Source organism: Aedes aegypti, chromosome 3 (assembly GCF_002204515.2).
Source record: "Aedes aegypti strain LVP_AGWG chromosome 3, AaegL5.0 Primary Assembly, whole genome shotgun sequence".
Classification (NCBI taxonomy): domain Eukaryota; kingdom Metazoa; phylum Arthropoda; class Insecta; order Diptera; family Culicidae; genus Aedes; species Aedes aegypti.
Window position 1 is genome coordinate 64,215,202 of NC_035109.1, and position 12,243 is coordinate 64,227,444.

The window sequence follows — 12,243 nt, forward strand, 5'->3', positions numbered from 1 at the left end:
ATTCAAGAAGGAATGCAAGGTAAAATTTGTGAAGGAATTTCCTGGGGAATCCTTACCAAGGTAATGCTTAGAAATGCTCTTATTGAATGGTCAAATTTTTGATAATCTTAGCAATTCTGTATGAATTCCGAAAGAAAATTATAGAAAATTCTGAAGGAAACTCTATAAAAGTTCTTGGAAGAGTTGGTAGAGGTATGGAAAGAAAATATATTTTTATGAGATCCAGGTTACATTCCATCAAGCATTCTGGGTCCCAAGAAAATTAAAATAACAAGGATTTTCATAGAGAACTTTGAAAAAGTATGAAGTTATTGGCAGAATTTAAATAAAATTATCAGGAGCAATTCCTCAAGGAATGACTAGATAAACTACTGACAAAAACATGTAGAAATTTAATCATGAGCATGATCATGAGCACAGATGACCGTACAATTCGTAGTTGCAACTCCGTGATTGACCAGAGCAATCGAAGTTGCACAGGGAATTAATGAATGGGGCTAGAGATTAGCTTACCATTCTTCAATGTGCTCAAATTGAGAACTCAAATTTTAAAAATCAATAACGTCGCCGGCCACGTCCTTACGGTCATTGGGGGGAGGGAAGGAATGTAAGTTAGACAACCGTTGTTACTGGAGACCGAGTATACCTCTGAATCTCCACAGTTGTCATGAAAGGATATTTGGTTAGTGGGATAAGGTATAGATCTGAGAATCACCAATGTTTGGTGATGCGATCCATGATATAATCACGCCTAATAAGTGTTCATCACTCGCCCACGCAAGAAGAAGTGACGCGATCAATATACCAAACACTACTATCGAATCGCAGCACTTTTTCACTACGACGCGAACGACGCGCTTCATGTTTGAACCTGCCCTCATTGCCCGTCCCTGCTGGAGCTGCTGGATTCCTCAAAAATGTAGTTACTTAAACGGTGTTTTAGGTATAATTCATGAATGGGATCATGACGAAACTTTGAGGAATTTCTTCAAACTTTCCAATACGTTCTTTGTAAGGATTCCTGGAATAATTGTGAATTGTTTCATCAGGATTCAACAGATTTGTTTTATAAGTAGTTTTGAGAGAAATTCTCGGAGCAATTCATGAAGAAACCTTTAAAGTGGTTCCTCAATGTTTTTTAAGGAATTCTTAGACAGATTTATTTTGATATAATTGGCAATATCTTTGTCAGTAGCTTTATAAGTTACGGATTTTCAGCAGATTGCACAATCAATTGCGAACTGTTGCTAAAACTTTCGAATAGTTTCTGGAAAGATGTTTTAGTAAAGTCTGATTGTTTGGTGAACCAATCGTGTCTCAATTTTTTATAAGATTGTCTTTAGCACTCGTATGAATGAAATAATTGAAACTCCCAATTATTTCATTCATACGAGTGTTAAACTGTCCATAACTGCATGTTTGTCACATTCGACATTTTTGACAAAATAGAGTTAATACCGGGGAGAGTCATATACAAATACTTTCGATCAACTTACTAAAATCTATGAGATTGTTCTAGAAAATTCGATAAAAAAAACCAAGTTGTTTTGTCACATTGGCAATTGTAACCGCATAACAGTCACATTGAGATTATACATGCGCTTCATAATGAAGTAGCAAAGAAAATTTCTATCAGAATTATTTTCTGACTATTCACCCAATATGCGATATGAGTTGTTCAATATTTCAGCCTCAAATAAGCACTTTTGAATTCTTAGTGATTTTTTGAAATTTTAGTTTCCTCCCATACTGCAATAAAATGCAACTTGGTATCCCATTTACTCAATGCCTACTTTTGTCGAATGTTACAAGTATGCAGTAATGGGCAGTAAAGACAATCTTATAAAAAAATTGAACATAAGATTAATTCCCGTAGCAGGAGGACGAATGCAACGGACTGGCTACACCCATGCTCCCATCGAATTGAATCAACCACCGTTATAGAGGACACTCGTAAGAACAGTCCGAAAATCCACCCGAACATCTCGACAACACCGCAGAATGTGTAAACCCTTTCTCTCATCTCCTCCAAAAGTCAAAGGACCCTTACCGAACAAACAGGAGAAAATCCCTAACATATGCCACTTTTGCCACCTACATTGTATGATAACGATATAAGCCCACTCTAGAATAATTGATTATCCTTCTTCACAGGCGTCGGTGCGGCTCAGTGAGCAGATTTGAAGGGCTGGACGGGCAACCATCTCAGCGAGAAGACAGCAACTCATCATCCGACGAGCTAATATTATGACAGCAACGAGAAGGTATTAGGGTGGCCCATTTTCAAATGGAAAAAATCAACTCGTTCAAAATCTCAAGTTACACCCCCAAAATTTGTTCAGTTCGACCGCTAGAACTGTGAACTTTTGAGCGAAATCCGAGCTTGAAGTTTGTATCGTCCAAATATATGGGCAAAACGATTCCAATTACATATTCGACCATTGCACCACGATTGTATTCGACGAGTTTCTTTCCGCCTCGCGTTTCAGTTTCTTTAGGTATAACTTTGTTGTTAATCAAAACAGCTTTACCTGTGGTCAAAAATGTAATTTCACCCGTTTTTCCCGTGTATTTTATCGATTTTCTCCATACAAACTTCATGCTCGTTTGTATAGCCCTCAGAATTGACGGATTCCACTCAAATTTTCCCAGTAGCTTCCAAAGGTCCAAATAAACAAATTAGGTAATTTAAGATTTTTCGTAGTTTAATAATTTTGGGCCATCCTAGAAGGTATCCTCGTGGCAGCATCAGCGAAAGGAGAACATCCTCAGTCAGGAGATACCGATGGTATTAGTGTGCGCAAGTTTCAAGTGACAAAGTTGAAGAAGGAATCCTTCAGGCCGGCTACGGAATCTGCCAGGAGGGGGTTTGTGTTTGTGTGTCAGTGTGCTTGGTTTGGGGGGGGAAAACTTCAAGGCGGTCGTTTTCAGCAACCACCCCACCAAGGACAGGCAGTTCCGGGGGGTGAGCTGATTGCAAGTCGTACGGCGCTCGGCTCGGGGCCATCGCGCGCGCTGAAACATGGAATTGAAAGTATGGGTCGAAGGAATACAGCGCATTGTTTGCGGAGTGACGGAAGTCACCACTTGTCAGGTAAGCTATTATCGCTCTCGATGTCTTTCCGTTTCGTTTTGCTCAGAGTGCCCTTTCAACCCAGGTAGACGGTTGAATCTTTCTTTAAAACCTTATTTTATGTAATTTTTGTTCTAGTTTCTAGTTTTTTTTTCAAATATTTTTCAGGAACCACTTTGATAAATTTTTCAAGAATTTCTGCCACTTAGGGACTTCCAGTTATCCTTTAACATATTTCTTGTGGAATAACTCTAAACAAATCTATATAGTTTTCCACCAACAATTCCTAAACAAATATGTTCCTGAGAAAATGGCCTTATAATACCATCGAGGACACATCCAAATATTCTTTTTTGAGCAGTGGAAGCCTAGGGTAAATACCTACTGCAATAAAGTAGAACGAGTAGAAAACAGGATCCAAAACCAAGATTCCAGTTTGTTTTCAGTTTATGGGGAAGTAGGGTGCATTAGAGCGCATTCGGATACGAATCGAATGCATCACCTCCGAAGTAAGGTAGCTCGCATAGATTCTGAGAAAAATCCAACTTCGGCGAGAAACCGATTCTATTGCGATAAAGCAACACAAGCGTTGTGCTTTTGTTGCTGATTAGGGGGACTGGGAATAATTTGCCCATGTTAAGGAAAATAGCGATTGTAGATGTGAAAAAAACACTATTTTATGCTCTTTTTAAATTATGTTTTCTATCAAATAGTGGAAACAGCTATCCATTTTAGCTTTACTGAGGTTCATAAGTCAATTTTCAAAACATGCTTGCTTAAATGCAAATCAATACATTTGCTGGGTAAAACGTCCTGCTTTAGTTCGGCGTTACTCGTGCTGTAAACGTACGTACAAAATCATGCTTGCTTAGATGTTGCATACATCCGGGCGTTTTTTCAGATGTTATTGTTCAATAGTAGTATACATGCGAATGCGAAAAATGTACATTTGTAAGGCTCAAACTTGCGCGTAGCTTCAACGTGACATTACGTTTGGTAGAATCTGATTTCAAACGGCTATTTTGGAGTTATAAAATAGGAGTGGGCGTTTTGCCCCACGAGTTGATTAATGTTTAGGTCCTTAAATAACCTTTTTAAGGACAAATTTAACATATTTTTTGCAAGTAATACTAACTATAACAGTGCTCTCAGAGATAATTTCGGAAATTTGGTTATTCATCGACCTAAAAAATGACCTTTAAAATCGCACAAAATTGCAACGAAAAACGTTTTGATACGATTTTTGAGATTTTCTTGAGAAGAACTCTTAAAAATATATTAAGAGAAACATTATATCCATTTTCTATATTCTAGGGCGAAAAATCATTCTAAAACACATCGTACGTCCAAATCTAGGCTGGCACGTTTTGCCCCCTATGGTCAAATTTCCCCAGTTCCCCTACTCGGAATCATGAATCTGCCTAAAATCATAACCCGCCCCTCCCTTTTATGATCGACAAAATGAAAAACAAATAAGGTACCCCGGGGCAAGTGAGAATCCGGGGTAAGTGGGGCGTTTCGTCATAGCTCAACTAGGAAAAGTTTTTCATGGGGGTATTCTTCTAGAAAGTTGAAGATACAATGACAAGGAATGTATTTAGTACTAAACATATTGTTATTTTTATTACCATGTGGTTCATGTAACAGTTGTCAGTTCAGCGCCATTTTCAACTTGCATGATAAATTGTGACACGTTTCACGTCTTGCATTGACTCGCAAAAAATAAATGTGTTTTAAATCGAATTTCCATCAGTAAGCTTTAATTTTAAGTATTATTATAAGCTGCTAACGATAAACCAGTATATTGTTTTCATTTCATATGAAATTTTCGATGGTCCATCTTACCCCAAAATATATTTGTACCTGGGGTAAGTGGGACCTATCAAAACAAAAACCAGAATCAAAACTTTTCGTACACGTTTCATACATTTTCCTAGAGAGTAGCATTAAAACATTCAAACAAATGATTTTTATAAAAAAAATCAACCTCAAATTACGTAATTGCGTAAGAGGGAGAAGAAAAGTGTTTTCATTCTTATTTTTTTAATTTATTCTTTATTTTTGAAATACGACTTCAAAATTGAACAAACACACAGCTGAAATTTGAAATGCATCATGATAACGATTACTTTTCTATTTTATTTGAACTTTATTTGTTATTTCTACCAAATTAAATAGTGGTGGAAAAGAATTCCATCCCATAAGGTGGTTTTTTGCCATGCATATAAATAATAACAAAACATATTTACAATTTCGGCAATTATTGATTGTTTATGTGCTACATTTTAACTAACAACTTTTAAATGATATATTTTGAACATGTTTAATTCCTTTTTACGCTTTCATTGAGGAATTTTCAGGTAATATTAAATTTAAGGTAACATACTATTATATAAAGGGTTTCTTCCTTAAACGTAACGTATTTTATGGTTGATCCCTTATGTACATCAAATATGTACTTAAAATTAAAAATCTATGACTTATCAATCCTTTTGCTGTAATGCTTGACTTACTGATGTGGATTGACGCATGAAACTGGATGTGTCCCACTTGCCCCGTTTAGCGAGGCAACTGCGTCCAAAGGCTCATTCTAAAACTTTCTTCCAAGGTTTTCACGATTTCGAAATTATTCGATTAGTTCCATGCACACACCAGCAAATATGTTGCCAAAACGTGATTGTGTTGTTGGATTTGAAAAATATTGACATTTGAAAATGTTATTGAACAATTTGTTTGAACTATCGTTTTTTTCGTTCCCACTTGCCCCGCGGTACCTTAAATAAAAAAAACCTGAAGCGGGACTTGAACCAAGAACCTTCCGATTGAGAGCCACGCAGGTTTTAACACAACCACATCGTGGCGTAAATTGCGAGTGATCGAAACGAATAAGTTGTAGCAAAGCGCATCGCTTAGTTTTGTCACTCTTGATGTTACGCTCAAAAAGAATCATAATTTTGACACCAATTGGTGAATTTCGGGGAACAATTTCTTCGAAGAGAAGAAATTTTCTTCCATTACTCACCAGTAGGGTAACACAATATAAAATGCCTCACTTGGGCAAAAAAAGGAAATATCTTTGTCAAAAATAGTACTTTGAAATCACATCATGATAACATGACGTGTGAGCGGTGCCGTGTTATTTATGTGGCCATGGTAACGAGTAAATATGGCACTGCCCAAACGTCAAATTAGTAAACTCGTGCATTGGTCCATGAGCTTATTATCTTACAAGCTGTTTAAAAAATGCAAGCTTTTCCGTAAAGTCGACCAAATCAGTAGAGTGGTACATATCGTACGGCCCGTGGTGGTGCATACTTGCCCAGAATTGAAAAGTAGCAGAAAAAATGAATATTCCAGTGAATTTCCACTTTTTTCGAGCATTCAAAGCGAAGTATGCACTTCAACAGAAAAGTAATCGCCTATCTCGATGCGTGGGAATTTCTTGCAAGAAATGCTCAAGAAAATCATTTTTCTTTGATCGCAGTATGCAGTTTATACTTTTTATTATCATTATACTTGTTCAATAGTTCCAGCATCGACGTTTGACCATTGGTTGCTATGATGTTGTTGCTATTTAAATAAAAAAATGCATAAGCAAACTGCGTGAAAAACCACATCGAAATTCAACTCTCGATACTTCTTGCATTATATCTGTTTTGCTACGTGCTACAACTCTCAAACTTTCATAGTGAGAAATTCTCATGAATAGTAAGGATTCCCAATAATTTCCATTTTTTTTTATCTGATTCATTAAATATCAAAAAGTATTGCCCAGGTGGGGCGTATAATACCGAGTTACCCCTAAAAGTTTTCTTTTCATCGATAAAAATACGAGTCGGTATTCGACTACAGGCACCATGATCTGTCGTTCTGATATCATGACCAAAAAAAACAATTTAAGAATCATGATTTGGTAATGAATTGGTGATATTTTTTTTTCATTCAATGTTTTATGGAACTTAGACAGCCTTTGCGACTAACGCGCAGCTATTCAGCAAGACCAAGCTGTGAGTCGTGGATTTGGGGCCATCAGTCTAGGATTATCTTTGGTTGGAAATTTTCTCGGCTTCCCAGGGTGCAGAGTACCTTCGTACATGCCACACGATATACTGTATATCATATAGGGGAAGGGGTGGTAAAATGAACACCTTAAGGAAATCTTGTTTCTGATAGAAAAACGAGTAATTTGTAAAGTTTTTTAGCACAGCATCAAAATTAGGGATGTAATCTATAGCAGCGACATGGATTTAGACTAAAATAGCTAAATTTTCACATATTTTCATCGCTATCAAAAAGCGATGCAAATTTTCATTTTACCTGCACTATGTGGGTCAAATGAACAGCGGTGGGTGGTAAAATGAACACCACGCAAAAAACGTGAGCAAAACAAATATTTTTGACAATTTTCATTGTCCCACCGAAAATACTTCCTTTAATGATTGTAACCCATTCAAAAAGAATTCTAAAAGTATTGACATCATATCGTAACGATATTCACCTCACTGAAAAACCTCAAGTCTTCCGGGCTAAAAGTTACGTCAGTTCTAATTTTCAAACGTGGTTTTCTAAAATCGTAGTAAATCGTAAAATCGTGTTTTTCTCGGTAAAAGGCACGGTGTTCATTTTACCACCCCTGTTCATTTTACCACCACTTCCCCTACATGGTCAAATAATTCAGTTATTAACTGTGGGAGTGCCCATTAGATCTCTAGCTAAGCAGCTCACTCTTTCCAATTTGGAATGTATCACCAGAACTGAGAAGTACCATATATGGACAATTATTTTATTCATGGATTTTTTTTAAACTGTTTTTCTCAGGATTTCGATAATTCATAAGAAATTAGGTCAGCATTCCTAAAAGAATCATTGCAGAAATTATTCATGAATTCAATAGTGAAACCCACTTAAAACAACTTCCAGCATTGCTCTTAGAATTCTCCGAGAAATTGCTGAAGGAATTTCTCCAAGCTTTCTTTCTTTAATATCTTAATTAATTACTTCAGAAATTCTCCCAGGAATTCGTTAAGGCAGAGATTCATCCAAGAGGTATCATGGATTCCTCAGATAATTTGTCCTTTTGGATACGTTCTATTTTTTCTGATAATTCCTTTTAGTATTCTTTCAGGACTTACACTAAGCATTACTGTGAGCAATTGTTCAAGATATTCGTGCCATACTTTACAAAAGGTTTCACGATCATCAAATAATTAAAAAAAATCTGCGTGGTTTTCATGAATATTTCCTGAAGTTATTAATAAATTAAAGGGTCCCCATTAAACCGATAAGCATTTAAATAAGCCGCGCAATATTTGTAAGAAAAATATGGGAGATTGGATTTTCAAACTTTTTTAAATTTTGAATCGCTCTAGTCCACACATCAACAAAATTTCATTTATATTTAGATTCTGCTCAGAGGGATCGAAAATGTTAAAGAATATCCCCGAGGTTTCCTTCAGAATTTCTTCTGGAAACTTCCTCATGATTGAGAGTTTGTGAGAGTTTATGTGAACTTTACAGTATAGGAAAACTTCTAGAATATATGCTGGAAAATCCTCTATGTATACGGAGTACATAAAAATCCACTTAGTGATCGGCAAAGTGGCTCAAGAACTATCATTATTTGAGCCAAGAAATTGGATATTTTTCCATCAGGCGGCACTATTGCGCAAGAAATCTATGTTTTGCGGATACTGCTGGATCCTGACTTTCTAAACAGATGGCGTGATGAAACAAAGAAAGCATTTGAGTTACTGAACAACTCTACCGAATACACCATCTTTCAAAGTGATCAGACTCCTGAGATATTTGCAAAACAAATGTTTTATGCTCACTAACGCCGCCTGGTGGCAAAATTTTGAATCAACTAGCTCGAACAATGATAGTCCTTGAATAAATGAACAACTTTGCCAAAGATGCCTTCTTTCTGAGATCTGTAAAACAAAAGTTTCATGCTCACTAGTACCGCTTAGTGGAAAAATCCCGAATATCTTGGCTAAAATAATGATAGCCCTTGAGCTACTGAACAATTTTGCCGAAGACGCCATCTTTCTAAATGGTCAGACTGCTGGGAATGTCGCAAATCCAAAGGTGTTGTACAAAGTACAATGCGCGACTACCCGCGTTACAAAAATTTGCGCGACAACCGAAAGGTTAAGAGTTAGGGGGGGTCTGTAGCCTTGAGGTTACGCTTCCGCTTCATAAGCGGGGGGTTCCATTCCCAGCCCCTCCACAAAAAAAACCCGTCCAGCCACCAGAAGACGCCTCACGGAGGACCGTGCTTTGGGGAGCACATCCATCCTCCGTCAGTATCAGATGGTGACTGAGACAAACTGACCCTCTTCGCAGGCAGCTAGCCTCACTAATAGCAGAGCTCTCTCAGTGCGCATCGTACCTTCGTGCTGTGCGTACACGAATTCTCTCTGCTCTTGGAAGTTTTCTTAAAAACTACCTAAAGCAATAAAACAGTACTTTTCAGTGCTACAAAAACAGTACTTTTCAGTGCTAAAATTAAAAACGGTACTTTTCAGTGCTACTAAAACAGTACTTTTCAGTACTATTTTTTCTACTATTGATCCCTTTACGATCCTTGTTTGGACCCGTGCCTTCGATTTTTCGTTGGACCCGTTGGCGAAAGCTAGCGGTGGTAATCCTTCTTGGACACCGTCTAGGGAAAAAACCTCTCGAAGGTCACGTCTTCTTTCGTTTATTAACTAAACATGGTATCAACAACAAACAAAAGGAAGGGTGAATCTCTGAATTCACTACTTCTTTCCAAAAAAGTGGGTTTTAAAACTGTCACTACACGTGGCAAGAATGGAAGAAAGGACGCTTCCCCGGAATGCGAAGTTTCTTCCAAGGGTGAAATGAATAATTGTATCGAAATGAGCAATCAGTTACAAAGAATATACTAATAAAGATATTAAAAAAAAAAAAAAAAAAAAAAAAAAAAAAAAAAAAAAAAAAAAAAAAATAGCAGAGCTCTCTCCTACCTGCTTGGTGTGAGAGTAAAAGAGTAGGAGAGAGTGAAACTAGATGTAAATATAGATAAGTTGAAAACAGATCTGTATCGATAAAGCAGCTACAGATCAACTGAGTCCGGCACAGTATTGGCCACGAGCACGGAGTGCCTCAAAAAAAAAAAACGTTTAAAAAAAAAAAGAAAGGTTAAGAGCACATCATGAGAACATGTTTTTCATCTTCTGCTACTGCTTTTATTATATCAGGGGGGTAACAGTGAATGATAAAACATATCTAAACAAGCTCAAATCCTGGGGTACTAATGTTTTATAAGTGTTTATCATGTCAGTAAAATAAAACACATATCGCTTTCTTTTTGCGGCTCTCGTTCGTTGCTGTTATTTATCAAACTTGTAACAACTTGTGAAGTTGATCATGGACCGATACAGATAGGATATTTATCTAAGCTTGCTTTGATCGTGCTTTAAAACCAAATGAGAACGAATTCTGTAATGCCTTATCATGAGTTAGATTTTCGTAACGCAAAACAAGCATCATGTTTTTGTTGCTGATTGCTCGGCATCAAAAGTCCAATGAATATCATGTCAAAAATTAATATTCACATTTTTTTGAATCCTCCAAAGTCAAAAACAAATAGATTTTCGAAATGATGTCATATTGTAATATCTAATCTAATATTATATAATATATGATGATAATATAACGTAATCTTCTAATCTAATATTATGTATCTTTTGTTTAACGTTTTTGGGTCTTGCTAGAGGGAAGCTACAATTTTGGGTGATAGCATTTAGATTTATGTTATGTTAAGCTGGAATTCGGGCTTCCAAGGAAAGTCAATAGGGCCAGCTTACATGCTTGATTTTCTTGAAAGTATTCCTAGGACTGTCTCATATGGAAAAAGGCTGAAAATTGATCAAACATATTCTAAAGCCAATTGTAGCAAGGACGTGGCCGTTATTCTTTCGATTTCGGTCAAAAAGCAAATGTCCTCTTTTTTCAAAGTCATTCATTTAAAATGTCCTCCTTTTCAAAATGTGCATCTGGTAAGCATAGCTGTGGTCAATTCAATTCTTTCGATAGTAACTTTAAGATTTTTCAATCCATATAATAGAACCGACGAATTTTGTTTTGAGACAGCAAGCTTGTTAAAAATTTGAATTAAATGATACTTAATTGAGCAATTTAAAACAAATTATGCATCATATGAAGATGCTTGGTGTGTTGGATAACAAAATAATGTTTCATTCATCATAGCTTAGATTTCTTTTAAACGCCGATAAAACCATTATTTTAAATTACTTTGGCATTCTGAACATTAAAAATGTGAAGTTATGGAACATTTCTGCTACTGGCATTGGGCTTATCAACATTAAATTTACCTCAGTTTTCCTAGTGTACAAGAAAGCGGACCTTAACAGTTTAAGACATGTAGAGCCGTGGTCATCTGGAACTCCTGAATGTGACTAACTTCGTACAATTTTTCATAAGGGGCTGTACTACACCAGAAGATATCATGAATAGTACTCTGATCTATCCTGATCTTCGATCAGAAATTCAGGCGATTGAAAAATGAGCCTGAGCATACTGATCTAGGGTAATAATACTCGTAGTAATACTCAATAAAACTCTGTACAATGGATGATTTCGTAATTCCGTAAAGACCGTGCTGCTTTGAATTGCCAGACGCATCGAAAGCCGGACGCTGGCCTTTTTAATGATATTTTTGCTATTAATTCCATTTTTTTCGTGAATCCCAACATGATTATAACATGCTGTACTAGTTAAAGTTGACGAAATAATAGTTTTTGGGTGATTTAAGGCCGGTATTTGGGTTCGAAATGTCCGGAAAATTCGAATTAACACGGTGGTAAGAATTGAAATTTTGGTTTGCATAAGAGGCGATTCCCTCATTCCCAACTAGAATCATACAAATTAACCATTTCTGACATAAGCCGTCTTTATTGCTTAAATAAATTCTGGAACCCTTGAATTTCCAGAATTACAATGAACTTATAAGAATCAATTCATCAAACAAAAGTTTCTCGAGAAATTCATTATCAAATAGCAGTACTTAAGAAATACATATAACCAATTACTAAGCCAAGAAGAAATATGAAGCCAAATTCAAACCTAGTGTAATTTCGTTTAAGAGTTTACTTTCTAAATATGAGATCATTCCAACACGTAAA

The 12,243-nt window shown here is 36.4% G+C and overlaps 1 protein-coding gene across 7 annotated transcripts in view; it reads left to right on the forward strand.

Moving 5' to 3' along the window:
* Positions 1-12,243, forward strand: part of LOC5564521 (hybrid signal transduction histidine kinase A) — a 285,243-nt gene that overhangs the window by 118,405 nt on the left and 154,595 nt on the right. For 4 of the 7 annotated variants that reach the window (XM_021855302.1, XM_021855296.1, XM_021855297.1 and 1 more), the window contains exons 2-3: positions 2,155-2,264; positions 2,729-3,094. In XM_021855302.1, the coding sequence (XP_021710994.1) occupies positions 3,023-3,094 (72 nt within the window). In that variant the 5' untranslated portion in view covers positions 2,155-2,264; positions 2,729-3,022. Of the gene's footprint in view, positions 1-2,154; positions 2,265-2,704; positions 3,095-12,243 lie in introns of all 7 variants that reach the window. The other 3 variants (XM_021855299.1, XM_021855301.1, XM_021855300.1) reach the window with 2 other exon arrangements.